This window comes from Amphibalanus amphitrite, unplaced genomic scaffold (genome assembly GCF_019059575.1).
Source record: "Amphibalanus amphitrite isolate SeventyFive unplaced genomic scaffold, NRLGWU_Aamphi_draft 000085F_arrow, whole genome shotgun sequence".
Taxonomy (NCBI): Eukaryota; Metazoa; Arthropoda; class Thecostraca; order Balanomorpha; family Balanidae; genus Amphibalanus; species Amphibalanus amphitrite.
In genome coordinates this window covers 187,327-202,883 of record NW_024881581.1, presented here as the reverse complement: position 1 = coordinate 202,883, position 15,557 = coordinate 187,327, and the positions used below count along the sequence as shown (strand labels likewise).

General features: G+C 48.3%; 2 protein-coding genes across 2 annotated transcripts; one reads left to right on the top strand and one right to left on the bottom strand.

Annotated features, from left to right (window-relative positions):
* The first annotated feature begins 2,605 nt into the window (after positions 1–2,605).
* Positions 2,606–4,212, top strand: LOC122379841 (cytadherence high molecular weight protein 3-like). The gene is made up of 2 exons (XM_043362383.1): positions 2,606–2,700; positions 3,069–4,212. The coding sequence occupies exons 1-2, from the start codon at positions 2,689–2,691 to the stop codon at positions 3,990–3,992; spliced, it is 936 nt and encodes a 311-aa protein (XP_043218318.1). The 5' UTR covers positions 2,606–2,688; the 3' UTR covers positions 3,993–4,212.
* A 1,994-nt stretch (positions 4,213–6,206) lies between these two features.
* LOC122379858 (rac-like GTP-binding protein 2) lies at positions 6,207–6,830 on the bottom strand. Its single transcript, XM_043362410.1, has one exon. The coding sequence runs from the start codon at positions 6,828–6,830 to the stop codon at positions 6,207–6,209; it is 624 nt and encodes a 207-aa protein (XP_043218345.1).
* Between the last annotated feature and the right edge of the window lie 8,727 nt (positions 6,831–15,557).

Genomic DNA, 15,557 nt, shown 5'->3' with positions numbered 1-15,557 from the left:
GCCCCTACAAGGCCGTAGGTGCCCCTGACAGGTTTGTGGTGTCCCTGGAAGAACTTTGGTGCCCCTGACAAGCCTGAAGTGTCAAGGACAGGCCCTTTAGACGCCAGGGTCAAGTTCGTCGGACTGACAACGATTTGCTTACCTGATAACGTTCCTGGTAAGTACTCATTACTCAGCGTCCACAACATATATACACATAGCACATTCATATATACTTGCTTACAATTGGTAAATGTGGTTGTGGCTAAGAGGTAAGATAATGACTAAAAATGAAAAATAAAAATAAAAAACTGAAAATGGGGCACCACCAAAATGAAGTGGACGAAATCCGTTGAGTTTTTAATTTTGGGTATAGGTAGGGGCACCACTTCGATTCATGACCCTCCCCTTGGAGTTTTCCTGGATCCGCCCCTGACTGCAAGTTTCATCTTGATCCGTAAAACGGTTTAGAAGATATTGCCGAAAACGGGAGGGGGGCTCTGTAGAGCCCCCCCCCCCTCCAGTCATACGCGGGTTAAAATCTTAGCGGGAGGAGGGGAGTTTGTGTTGTCACAACTCCGCTGCCAATTAAGGATAAGTTAATCTCAACTCTGATACTTTAGACTATAGAGGTGTCAAGGCTCAGTAGACCTGAAATCGTGATACCAGTCTCGGTCTGGAAAAGTAAGGTGTAACTGTCTCGCCCCAAACCACGCTAGCAACGTCCGCCGTCCAATGAGACGGTCTTTATAGTTAAAAAATGCGTCCGTGCGTCCCAAACCAGTCTAAAGCCGATACTGGTCGTGAAGTGGTGGTCTAAAGTTCTTGTCGAACACTGTATGAGGCGCAAGCTCCCACGCATCTTATGTCAGTTCAAATGCAGACGCTCTTGCGCTACCTTGAAATAAGTGGCACCTTGTGCTTATCTCGTTCAAAGATTTATTTTACAGTCCTGCGCCTGGCTGACCAGTTGTAGGGCGACATCAAGCGGTCACATTTAGTTGGCTACAGTGCAGTGGCCACTGGCCAAGGCTCTCACAATTTTAAAAGCTGACCTCGGTAATCAGTTTGCTCCTATGTCATATAACGCTGTGCTGGATCAGACTTTGAGCCCACATCTGTAACACACCCACAGATCTGCTGCAAGTCTTCAACAAGGCGTCGCCTGCTCCAGCGTCACCGTAAAAACTGGACGTACTTGACACGGTGTTTGACGCGCCTACCTGTCGTCGATAGGTGACACTTCCAGGTGCCGGCTTGACGAGCAGTCCCGTTGCTTTGAAGCCAACGGGACCAGAGAGTGCTGACGCTGTTGCCGGGCGAATTATATGGCTATGAGCTTGAAATTATAGGCTTTGTGCTTTGCTGCTCTTGCTGTCACCAGTTAAAACATTTACCACTGCATTGCAGGCGCTTGCATAGCCTTGTACCATAGATATGTTGCATAGGTATGTATGTATGTATGTATGTATGTATGTATGTATGTATGTATGTATGTATGTATGCATTAATATCAAAGGCCTTCTACATCCAGCGTCGCGATTACGGCTTAGATTGGTCTTTAGGATACCTACCTGAAATCTAGCATTAGCGGATAGCATCTTGGCTTCAGCGAATTCTCGAAGTCGGACCTCTGGTGGAGCTTCCTATATAGTTGGTGGGGCAGCTGCCCCACCAGCTTGCCATTTTGCCCCACTAATAAATACTTTGCCCCACCAACTTCAGCCCATTTGTAGGTCTTTGTTGTCAATCTTTTTTATCGCATTGACGAGCTTTTGAAGATCTGTTCACTTTCAAAGATTATCTCCGGAAGGATAGGAATTGTTTTAGTTAGGCATTTTATTCAAGTTGAAACTTTAATATTGAAGGTTTGACGACTTTTTACCCCACCAACTTCCTCGGAAAAGCTCCAACCATGACCTGTAACATCTACCTAAAAGGCGGTGTTGGATGTTGTGCGGGACCTTTTCGAATCCCCCCCCCCCCAAAAAAAAGCAGCTTTCAGATTTGCTTCCCTTTGGTTTGTGTTCCTGTGAAATCTAAAGCAAACTTTTGTTAACAAAATATCTTGATTTTTTAATGCAACAAAAAACGACAAAATGTCTATCGTACGCTCTGCCAGGCGTGTGGAGGGCCAAATGCCGAGGGGAGGGGGCAACAACCAGTAAGGACTCATTGTCTGATCTGCCTCAGTCATAACTCAAAAATCTCACGCAAGGCTTCAGTAGGGTCTCGTGAGTTCGTGTGGCTCAACATTACCATTTATTTCTCTCTTTTTTCCTCCAAGCTCGGCAATATGCAGCATACCACGTACACGTTAGCAAAACGGAAAGCCTGAACGGTCAAATGGTATCTCGGGTCTTCCACCTCCAGAAACTTCATTCCCCTTTGTCATGTAGGTGTGTACATTGTAGTTACCTCGTACATTTACAAGCAAGTGAATTGTGAGGCTCAAGTAGCTATCAGTATCCAACCCGCACAATGCACCGAGCACGGGAAGACGGGCCCCCGGCCCAGTTAGTCCGTGTGGCGGCTGCGTTTTTGCGCCGCTGGTGTGTCGGGGTGAGCTGCACCCAGTAGGGTATGGGTGTGGCCGAGCCGCCCTGGCAGCCGATCTCTCAAGGCCTACTGCAACTCCCCCGGCCGGCTGAAGTATAAAACAAACCGGAGCAACCACAGCCGCACACTTCTTCCTATCTCTTTCTAAACATGAAGACTTTCGTAAGTGTTTGACAGCGTCTGGGTGTTGAAGCAAATGTTCTCTTTAGTGCTCTTTCTAACTAGGCATGACTTAGTGCCTGCTGATTTTGAAACATTATTATCATGCCTACCTTGGATAGAATTATTTACCGAATGATTAAAAACAGATATCATCCCAGCCTTAAGTAATTGATTAAAACATGGTCATCAAGTATTTAGTGACAGAAAACTAAGACAGACTAGTAATAACAATTAACAGACACCGCGCCTGCTCTGTCCTTTCTGCTATTGGTCACTGGCGCCTCCGTCGATGTCTGCATCGCCCCCCCCCCCCCCCCGTTGACCTGCTGCGCCATCTGACCGGGTGTGGTTCTCCCGTCCGCCGCCAGGTGGTACTCGGCGCGCTGTTGGCGCTGGCTCAGGGAGGCCTGCTGCGCAGCGCCCTCCTGCGCAGTGGCCTGGCCGGCCCGTCACTCGGCCTGGCGCACGTGTACTCGTCCACCTCTGTGCACCCGGCGGGTATCGCGGCTCCAGCCACCGTTCAGATCTCCGGCCCAGCCGCCGTCGAGATCGCTGCTCCTGCCGCCGCCGCTGTGGAAATCGGAGAGGCTCCGGGCATTGCTGGTCTCGCCCCAGGTGCCCTGGCTGTCGGAGGCCCCGGCTTTGCCGGTCCCGGTGCCGCTGTGGAGATCGCTGGCCCTGCTATTGGTGCTCCTGGCGCCCTGGCTGTCGCAGGCCCCGGCTTTGCCGGCCCCGGTCCCGCTGTGGAGATCGCTGGCGCTGCTATTCCCGCCCCCGCCGCCATTGCCGCCAGTCCGGTGGCTCTCACCAACGTGAACGCCGCCGTGCCCCCTCCGACGCCCGACAACGGCCTGTCGCCCGGCCTGCCCTCGCTGGTGAGGAAGAGCCTGGTGTCGGCCGAGGGCCGTCCCGTCACCGTCAACCAGCCGCACATCACCCAGACCGTGCCCGAGATCACTCACACTCAGGAGAACGTGCCCGTGCCGATCCCCAACCCGGTGCCCGTTCCCCGTCCGGTGCCCGTGCCGGAGCCCTACCCAGTCACGCCTGTGATCGAGAGCACCGAGGTGGTGCAGCCGGTGGTGCAGCCGGTCGTACACAACACCGTCACTGCTGTACACAGCGTGGCTCATCCCGGTGCCGCCATTGGGGTGCCTGCCGGCGCTGCCATCGCTGCCAGCCCTGCCCTCGCTGCCGGATCGGCCGTCGCCACCGGTCGCGCCTTCGGTCTCACATACGGCGCCTTCGGTCTTGCTCACGGTTACAACGGCGCCGCCATCCTGGCCCACTAGAGCGCTTCAACGCCATCTGTCGGCGAAGATGTCAAGACGAGGCTGCGACAGCCTCGGCTGACTTGTCGCTTATAGATATTTCACCGAGTACCAGAAACGTACTGGATCTTCATGCTGGTGTCTATGTCTGCATCAATGATGCAACTGTATTTTTATATAAAATCATTCTCTTCACCGACTGTCGTTTTATCAGGGGCATGCAATACAAACGTTCATTTGAGTTTTAACTTTTAACCCGCGCACCGACGGGGGTCTGCGCCAACTTAGTACCGACGGGGGGGGGGGGGGCGGATGACCGCCCCCCCTGAGATCTCGAGAACGAAGCAAGATAGCGACAAGCGGTAAACGGCATCGGATACGCACGGTCAAGATCTACAATTTTTACTAAGGTCATTTTCAGGTCAGGTCAAAGATGACGTCACAGGGGTCGAAAAAGTCAAAATGGCGGCGCTAAATATGGAGAGAGTTTTTCTCGAATAACTTTCGAATTAGTCAAGATAGGAACAAACTAAGGGCATCATCGTGATCCTCTCATCAATCCGCATCGAATGATATATATGTTGACCTCGAAAGGTCAAGGTCAAAGGTTGACCTCAGGTCACGTGACCTCGAGGTCATCATGTATATCATTCGATGCGTCTTGACGAGCTGAACAGAATGAGACCATCCACGCGTCTGTATCTTGTTCCTGTACGGAGTTATTGGCCAAAAACCTTTGGTGACCTTTGATGACGTCACATGACCTCACATCTGCCCAACAGCAAAACAGACCTCAAGGTAGTGAAGGTTGATCGTATATGAAGTCATGTATGGTATATGGGGCCATTCCGATCCGTTTTAGTGGTAAAAACAGGGAGTTGATTTTTCCCCCATTGACTTATAATGGGGAGGTCGCGAAATTGACCTGACCTTAGGTCACCGATATCAAAATTCCGAGATATACAAATTGTAGCTACTAATGACCTAATAACATCCTGCGACTTTCAAAGGCCTCCGACATCTACTGTAGCTCTGGCACGGTGACAAAGTTGCAAAAAAGTGACTTGAGGTTGGGTCATTCAAAGTGACCTGGTGACCTGACCTTGAAAGGTAGGAGGTTCAAACTTGCACACCATGTGTAAAATTGATAAGGGAATAGTCATACCAAATTTAGCGGCGCTACGCGCCGCGGTTTTCCCGCTATTCGCGAAAAACCTCAGGGGGGGCGGATATCCGCCCCCCCCGTCGGTGCGCGGGTTAAGGCAAAGCTTTCGGGAAAAATTGTGAAGGTGGTGTAAAGACTGCCATGCCATAACCACATACCTACCTATTTTCCGGCTGCTTTGAAACAACAGTAAGGGGGAAAACTCTTTTCTTCACTGCTATTGAAGATAGGAATGAGCTCATATTACAAATGAGTGGTCGACAATAATTTTTCGAACCTTTCAAAAAACGTCTTACGTCTTGGGTAAACGACTATTGTGGCTGGGGTAGAACGATAACACTTTTCTTCCGATCGGCACAGCTGGTAATGAACGCCCCAAAATGGGTGCACGTGAACTGCACAATTGACATTTCAGTGAAACGAGAAACACACCTAGACCGCCTCTCCAGTGTCCAAACATGACCGTAGGTGACCTAGAATTGGCCTTGTGTCAGCATTCATCCTAGTTGTTTTCCACAAAAAGTAGTTCGATGCAGTAAAGAGCAATATTTCATATACTTGAGATCGGATACCGGAAGCGTCTATACCCGAATGGTGCTTTGTAGGGCAATGTTTTAGTTAGGACAGCTCTTCCTTGCCAACAATAGTAGGACCACATTAAAGGCTTCCCCGACTGCCTACAAAACTGAGGCTTGACAGATGGCTGAAAATGCTGAACAATTTTGTGACAAATGTATTCAAAAGCATCGAGAAATAGTCCCAATACATAGCGTTCTTTAAATGTGTCCTATCTTATCTTAGCAATAGCGGGTCTCCAGCAGCACATTTCATTCCTAAAATTGTCAGATAAGCCTCCAATGTCAATGTTCACTGTAACCAACACCAACCTAACGGTATGTGATCCCGCTGTTGGTGGAACGCCGTCTGAAGTGAGCTTTCCAGTCCTCACCCCTCTGCTTACGTAGCAGGAAAACATGTAGCTTCACTGACACCGGAAGAACATAAGTCGGCCGGCGCACATGACCGCAGCTGACCTCCGACCAGCGGCGGCAGCTGACCTCCTGCGGCGGCTATCGAGCCGTGAACTTGTCCCAGAGGTCGCGCACACTCAGCGGCCGGGTGGGCAGGCGGCGCTGAGGGTGCAGCGCCGCCTCCAGCACGTCGGCAAACACAGCCGCCACACCGTCGCCGGTGACGGTGCTACACTCGCGGTAGGCGGCCGCTCCGAGTCGCGCCGCCACGCGCCGGCCGCGCTCGGAGCCCATCGCCTCGCCGGCGCCGGCGTCGCTGGACTCGATGGCGTCGCGCGCCTCCGCCTTGGTGCCGGCCACGACGAGCGGCACGCCGGCCAGATGGGTGTCCAGCTCGGCCTTCCAGTCGGCCTCGAGCCTGCGCCAGCTGGACGGCTCGGTGAGGTCGGCGCAGAGCAGCGCGCAGTCGGTGTCCCGGTAGGCCGAGTAGGCCGTGAGCCGAGAGCGCAGCTGGCCGGCGCCCGACAGCGTGTCAAACAGCTGCAGCTCGTAGGTGGCGTTCAGGTGGTGGGCCGTCACGTGCACCATCTTGGACAGGCCCTCCAGGCAGGAGGAGGACGGCGACGGCCGGCGACCCGAGGCGTACGTGTGCATGAGGCTCGTCTTTCCGGCATTGTCATCCCCAATCAGGACACATTTGATGGTTCTTGGGGGCAGCGACATAATGTCGTCTCGAAATACAGTAGCTAGTGAGATTCTTCCTTAGCAGATGACGTTCTCTCACGCTTGCACTCAAGGGTTCTGTAGTACCTACTTATACATCTAGCAACCGTTTTAAGGATCACCAAAATTCACCACTTCTCCAGCTCGATCACTGGCTGCAGACGACTCAGCTGTGACTGTCCGGTACAGGAGCTGGAGACAGCATGGGACCACAACGGAAGACCACAAGATAAGGCCGCACGCTGCACAGCGCCGGCCGCTGACGTCTCCAGGCCCAATCGCTCCGAACGGAAACGGTGACAGCGCTGGTCTAACTGGAGACTGACATAAGTTTGGTGTAGGCGTTTTGTGAGTGAATTCAGCTGTGTTCCTCATCTGCAAAAAAGAAACTGTAAACTATGGCTGTTTTCGCGTACATAAATCGTGTTTGCCTCCCATTGTTATTAACGAACGAGCGATCGCGGAGGGCGTAGGTACGTACGAGTTTATAAAACCATCATGCTGTCTGCAGCTCCTGTACCGGACAGTCACAGCTGAGTTGTCTGCAGCCAGTATCGATATACTACCTTATCAGGAGAAGCCTTTACACACCCAATGTGCTGGGTAACCCGTCTCAATATATATTACGAGTTTATCTGTGTTCATTGGGAAAAATATCAGCAAGAGCGACCCAACCCTGGCCGAGCTAAACACACCCCGTGGCGTTTTTGTAGCCTTATGCGTTCGATCGAGATACGAAAGATCTTCTGCACTTGTTAATTAAACTGCACATCGGTGCGTAAGGAATCGAAAGCCGATGAGTTTTTGGAATTTGGAGAAACTGTTTGGGGTATCCTCCCCCCCCCCCGTAGCATCCAAGACGCCTTTCTGGATCTCCGCCAGTGTGACCGTATCGTGTTCCGGAAGAAGATAGGCGAATAGAGAGATGCATTAACCCGCGCGGGGCTGGGGTCTCCAGCCGAACGCGCGGGGCTGGGGGGGGTAAATTTTACCCCCCCCCCCTGTTATCTCCCGAACTAATGGTCCGATTTGGAAAATTCAAACGCCAATCGAAAGCTCTCATCACGAACTACTAAAAACATGTACCTAATTTAAAGTTTAAGGTCAAGGTCAAGGTCAGGTCAAGGGTACAAATTGCAAGTTTCTACAGTATCGGCCTTGCACCGTAGTTGCCGAAGAATGGAGTCATGGACTGAGACTGATCGCCCAAAACGTGTTCTTAGGCTACCAAGACAATATTCGTTGCATACAATATCATTCAGAGGTCAAGGTCAAGGTCAGGTCAGGTCAGGTCAGGTCACCAAAAAACAAAATATAGAAAAGGGCATGTGCGACACATGTTTTATGGGTCATTTTACTCATAGAATTCAATAGGCACACTCAATAAGTGATATGGACCACCTCTGGATGAATTTCAGGTCGAGGTCAGGTCAAGGTCAGGCCAAGTGAGGTCAAATTTTGAAGTTGGTTGTTAAGGCCTAAAAAGGTGTCTATCTGATGCAGTTTTTCACGGCGAATCGAATGGTGCTATTTTTGTTAACGTACGAGGTCTAGAACTTCCAAAAAAGTCATTTTTCAAAAAATTTGTGTGTCGTGACGTCATAAAATTTTGAATAACTCCCACATTTTTGAACCGATTCTTCTAAAATTTGGTATGTGGGTGCACATAGACCACTTCTCTGACATATATTCCGGTTTTTTCGATAGACTCAAAATTTTGGATTTTATAATGATTTTCCCAAAAAAGTCAGTTTTTTGAAAAAAAATTAGGCCAAAATCCAAAATTTTCAAAAAACCGAGATAGCCATTTGATAGACAAAGTAAAATTACGTATGACCTTTTGTGTTACGTCTTGATTCCCTTAAAAATGAAGATGTTAGCGGCGTTTGAACTTTTGCCGTTTTTGAGGCGAAAATGGCGAACATGACGTCACTAAAACGTCAATTTCTCAAAAATTTTCCGACGGATTTCGCTCAAATTTTCAGGGAACGTGTCAAATTGATGTAAGAAAAGGTACTGAAAGTTTGGCGGCGCTGCGCGCCGCCGTTTTTGAGATATCGCAAAAATTCGCGAGGGGGGGTAAAATTTACCCCCCCCCCAGACCCGCGCGGGTTAAAGGTATTTACCGGCATAAACACACGTACTGCGGAAATGTCAATACCTATTAAACTCGTCCATCCCGGAAAACGGATGTCTGACAGCAGCGGTGACGGTAAGTGGACCCGGAAAGATGAGCAGTGATTCAAAGTTGCCGGTAGACTATTTTGAGCGCTGCTAACTTCCCTAAAGCCAAGCCCTAAAGCTAGTACAGTCGCATTGAGTGTGAGTGAGACATCTTAGAAATGAGGAGATGTCAGCTTATACTGCTGTGGACAAGCTAGGCAACATATCGGCCTGCCAATATATTCACCAATTCAAAAGCCAGCTGGTCCCAATCGGCAATGGCGCAGTTGTGAATCTTCAGAGTAATTTGAATTATCAACTACACACGTGCCTAAAGCTGAAAGGAAAGCATGCGATTTAGGTCTTTGTGTCATAATAAAAAGCTTCAGGCTGTTAACCCTCGCCGACACAGGCTATTTCGCGTCCTTCGACGGCACAAGGGGTACGACCCTGAAATTTGAGCTAGAGCTTCGCGCAAAAAAAAAAAACGAGCGTCTTGCCCGTGACTAGAGGAAGCCGATAATACCCAATTTTAAGGTCCTAGGTCATCGGTTGACCTTCTATAGGTCAGGTCAATGACCCAAAAGTCGGGAAAATCGTGACCTCTTAACCCTATTCCTGGCGGGCTCCGCCGGGACAAGAAACTGGCGGGGGGCCGATTCGGCCCCCCTTCAGATCTCAAAAACTACACATCGCAGCGACAAACGGCGAACGGCGTTTGATAGGTCGTTTAAAGATCTACAACTTTTACATTAAACATTTTCAGGTCAGGTCAATATTGAGGTCACCAGAGGTCATCAACGATAAAATGTTTTGGAATTAGTTACCTATATAACTTTTAAACTAAGAAACATAGAGACATAAAACCAACACATTTTTTGTTGCTCTCGCCGAGGCGATGCGAAATAAGTATGTGATGACCTTCACAGGTCAATTTAAAATTTGACCTGAGGTCAAGGTCAGGTCATTCATCAATGAGGTTGTGGGGTATGGTCATGCTGCATACCACACGACGCGCCTTGACCAGGCGAGCAGTTTGGTACCACTTACAAGTCTTTAGCACCATCATGTCGTGATTTATTGACAGAAAAACGATTTATGACGTCACATGACCTCAGATGACCTTTGTCGGTGCCCCTGTCAATTAGCGGCACCAGGATCATCACCGATGAGATAATCTTCCATAATACTGAATGAACTGGGTGGTTTTGACTAGTTTACACGAAGCAGGAGGCGTTTCAATATTTTCCCATAGGCTTGCAATGTAAAGGTCACGAGTCTGGCCTGACCTCAGGTCACAGATATGAAAATTTTGAGATATACAAATTGCACATACTGGTACCCTAACTAAAGCCTGAAGAGAAGAAATTGATCGGTCAAAAACTCTAGCTCTGGCGTGATTGCAAACTTTTCTGAGGTAGGGTCACCAAACCGCCTCTGGTGACCTGACCTGAGGTCAGATCAACTCAAAGTTTTCAGAAATGTTGCGTAAAAGCCTTTTAGAAAAAGTCAGAAAATTTGAGCTTCCTAGCTCAAAGCGTTTGGGAGATATAACCAAAAAACCTCAGGGGGGCTCCTGAGGCCCCCCCCCCCCCCGCCAGGAATAGGGTTAAAACGTCGTAACTCGGAAAGTGTGGCTGCTACTGGGTTTTTCGGGGTGCTGATCACGAATATCATGTTAGCTTTGATCACATATGATGTCTTTATGCATTTAGGCCAGTTCGGGTCAGGTCAGGTCAGGTCAACCATGCAGTAGGGGTCCTGCCGGGTATTCGTAGTATGTACATGTCAACCGCCTCTGACAGCTTCATAACATGTTACGAAGGCACCAAATCTACTTCGTAACTGTTCAAACGGCTGCTAAATTCGAATTCAGCTCCGAAAACTAGCCTAGAAACATGTAAAACTCGAAAAAGTGAGCCCAGGTCATCAAAGGTCAATGGCCTAACCTGACCTTCCGGTGACCTTGACATACATCCTAATGCATGGGAGCAGCATCAAGTCACATGTTTGAACACTTGAAACCATGAAAAGACTGCAAACGCGCGGCTAATGCGAGCCGACATAGGTACGCCAAATCGCGATTCCGGCCAAACATGATCTCAAATAGTAGGTCACAGGTCAAAGGTCACTTGGGTCCAGGTCATGAAAATTTCAGGGTTAGTGTAAAATTGATCAACTCGAGAGTACTGACAGTTTGGTTGCGATCGGCCGCTGTTTACGCAATTTATTTGCGGAAAACCTTAGGCGAGGTTTCATCCGTTTCATCAACCCCCCTGTGCCGGCGAGGGTTAACTATTGTTATGCTTGTTAACCCTCGCATGTGTGCGGCGTTTGCCAGCTTCTAATGTGTAGGGGGGGGGTCGGTTGGACCCCCCCTTGCCGTTTGGCCCCTGATCGAGCTAGAGCTTCGCGGAAAAAACGAGCGTGTTGCCCGTGACGAGAGGAAGCCGATGATACCCAATTTTAAGGTCCTAGGTCATTGGTTGACCTTCCAGGTCAGGTCAATGACCCAAAGTCGGGAAAATCGGGACCTGTTAGAAAGTCGTAAAGTGTGGCTGCTAAGGGGTTTTTCGGGGTGCTGATCACGAATATCGTGTTAGTTTTGATCACAGATGATGTCTTGAAGCATTTAGACCAGGTCGGGTCAGGTCAGGTCAGGTCAACCAGTAAGCGTCGTGACGGGTATTCGTAGTACGTGTCAACCGCCTCTGACAGCTTCGTAACATGTTACGAAGTCACCAAAACTACTTCGTAAATGTTCAAATGGTTGCTAAATTCGAATTCAGCTCCAAAAACTAGCCTAGAAACATGTAAAACTCGAAAAAGTGACCCGAGGTCACCCGAGGTCACCAAAGGTCAATGACCTGACCTGACCTTCAGGTGACCTTGACACACACGGGAGTAACATCAAATCACATGTTTGAACGTTTGAAACCACGAAAAGCTTGCAAACACGCGGCTAGTGCGAGCCGACATACGCGAAATCGCGATTCCGGCCAAACATGGTCTCGGAAAAGAGATCACAGGTCAAAGGTCATTTGGGTCAGGGTCATGAAATTTTCAGGGTAGGTGTAAAATTGATCAATGCGAGGGTACTGAAAGTTTCGTCGCGATCGGCCGCTTTTTACGCGAGTTATTCGCGAAAAACCATGGGGGGGGGGGTCCATCCGACCCCCCTACACATGCGAGGGTTAACTGATTGTTGTCGACTTAGCTGCAAAGTACTATACGATACCATCGTAGTCATTCATCATGTCACGTTGTCAAATCAAAACTGCCAATTACCATGTAGTTTTGCTCATTTTATCGTCTAGACTCCGCCAGAAGAATGGCGTCCCATGCAGAAATTCGCATGTTCCCTGAATCCTGTTCCAATTGGTTCCAATTATTGTTCTGTCAGCTTCTTTCTTTCTTATGCCCCCGATTCACATAAAACGCGCAAACTGACCAGGCATAATCGATGCCTTACGCATCAACGACCATAACGTGCCCGACAAAAAAAAAAGGAATTTTAGCGCTGCCATTCCACGGCTCGGTCATGGGAGTACGCAGTACGATCATGAAATAGTTAATTCAAAGGAACTGTTATTTTGACTGAGGTGCCGCGTTGCGAGCTAATGACATGGCGATGACACAGATAACAGCGGAATAGTATGGACAAGGGACAGTAGGCAATGGGCATGATCATCTGCACTGGAAACGTCATAATGACTGTATCAAATATTCAGGGCCAGTGATGACAGTTGGTCGAGATTCCTGTTTGCTGCTCACAGCTCATAACAATGTTATTGACTTTTCCGGAGGGGATGGTGAGGTGTTCTTCGCGTAACAGCCGTAGGCGTGCATGGAATGGATAGTGGATAGTCAAATGTCTGATAAATTTAGCATCGAGTCGTGGCGCTGATCGAGGTTACTTGCTTTTCTGCTATGATCACAAATACATAAACTCACATCTCACATCAACCGTAACAAATGTGATGTTTGTATCTCATGTATGTATGTTTGTATGTTTCTCACATCACAATGTGAGAAGACAGTGACATTTTCTATTTCGCAAATAATTTATTGATTCAGTCCACATTGACCCTGTTACGATTACCGAAAACGCCGTTTATCCCTCGCCCTGGCAGGGCATTTTTCATAACACGGCCTGGCAGGGGGGGGGTCGATGCGACCCCCCCCCTCGCGATTGGCTCCTATGGCACCTAGAAACACCAAATTCGGCAGGTAGGTGGGCCCCCTGGAGTTCTCGCCCCTGTGCAAATTTGGTTGCTCTAGGTCAATATTTAGGGGGGTTTTGGGGGGTATAAATGTAAAAATTTCGCTAAAAACAGGTCAAAAGTTTTTCGCTTATAACTTTTGATCTAATTAAGATAGAGCAAAAAGAAAAGCACCAGTGAACTCAGCACGTCAAGGCGCGTCGAATGATATACTTTTTATCTTGCTTAAGTGTACTTAAAGTTTTTCTTAAATTTTAAGTAAACTTAAATTAATAAATTAAGTTAAAGTTAACCAAATTGCATCATATCGCATATCATTTGATTCGGCTGATCACCAGGAACACAATGGTACCATTTTTTAAGCTCTAGCGTCATTATGTGCCAAGTTATTGGCAAAAACGTCATTTGACCTCAGTTGACCTCATTTGACCTGACCCATGGATAAGTACACCAAAGAAAGAAGCACCAAGTGACCTGCTGTTGAGTACTGTGGTTTCAATGCGCAAAAGTGATAGAACGAAGCGGATATCTCCAGTATTTTCCGAATTTAGTATTTTCCCATAGGCTTAACATTACGACGTAATGACCTCTAACTGACCTCAGGTCAGTGACCTCAAAAAACCCGAACTATATGTTATACAACTCGGTGAACTTAGCACATCCTGAAAGTTTGAAGGAAATCAGTGCAAAACTGTGAGTTGGACAGGTGCAAAAAGAAATTTGAAATTTGATCATGACCTTGTACCGGTTTTTCTGACCTGGTGACCTGACCTAAGGTCACCCGGACCTGAAATTTTCAGGTCATATGTAAAAAGGTTGCCCCATAGGCTGTGCCAAATTTGGCGGCGCTGCGCGCCGCCGTTTTTACGCTATCTTCGAAAAACCTTAGGGGGGGGGGTCGCATCGACCCCCCCCCCTGCCAGGGCGAGGGTTATAATGCAGTAATATGATAGGTGGCAGATAATGTGAGGAGTTTCTAATTAGGTATAACAGTAAATGATCGCAGTATGCTGAGAAATGTGAAAATTATGAATGATGGATGATTACCTATCCTAAGAAACATTGATCCCATTGGATGATCGATGACGATAACAATGTTCCTGAGCGTGTCTTCTTTGTGACATTATGCACACTGTACGTCGCATATAGAGCAGAGGTGCTAGCGCGAAGGTAGGCAGGGTTGTGCTTGACTCATGAGTCGAGTCAGAAATTTGACTCAACTCTGACTCAAATGAGTCAGATTTGAGTCGAGTCGGATAAAATGTTGAGCTGTTGAGTTGAGTCAGAGTTGAGTCGGACAAAAATATTAAGGTGTTGAGTTGAGTCAGAGTTGAGTCAGTAAAATAACTTTTGACATTGAGTTGAGTCAAAAACATTTAGTAACATGAGTCAGCTGACTCAGCTTTCTATAAACAATATATAGTATAAGTTTTTCATTCTCCCCCAGCCTATCAACTTAGGCCTGGCCCTGCTGCCGGATTTTTTCACCCCCCCCCCCCCCACTCAACAACTTTTTTATCTGAGTCAATTTTGAGTCAATACAATTGACTCAACAAAAAATTTGAGTCAAGTTTGAGTCAACTCATATTTTCATTGAGCCGCTTGAGTCATGAGTCGAGTCAAGGGAAAAAATCAGCTCCTTGTTTGAGTCAGAGTTGAGTCAGGGCATTCTGAAGTCGAGTCGATGAGTCGAGTCGGCAATTTTTTTTTGAGTCTAGCACAACCCTGAAGGTAGGGATGGGATGGGTCTTGCCATTGACTGCAAATCACGCCCGCTCGGCACGTGCCTGAGAGTGCAATGCGCTGTCATGCCTTTGGACCAACGCCAATAGCTGCTGCAGCCGCGGACACCGCTGCACTGACACGATTGAAAGGCTTGACATAGTGTCAACACGTAGTGACAAAGTGACTGGTGACATAGTGGCATGGCTTTGGTGCATAGCGTCCATTGCGTGACTATTAATGACAAGCCCAAATCTATTTTTATTGGATGTACCAATTAGTTGAACTGAGATCAAATGAATTATGCCATCTTTTTTTCAAAATCTTCCTACTGATAGTAAGTTGATGATAACAAATATAACGAGGCTGTACCTAACATTTGGGGCCTTGGCTGTAACCAAAATATTGTCATCGACATAGATAACCGTTTGCAGCTACTTCATCGCCAAACTAGACGGGCCACGACTAACGACGCACTCGGTACCTATCTCCCGTCATCAAATAAACAGCACTCTCCATGACATCACACCACTGGGAAGCTGATCAGGGTGCAACTACCAGACGGTATCGGAGCGCTCATTTGCTGAAAACTGCATCTCCAGAGGGCAGTGCTGCCAGT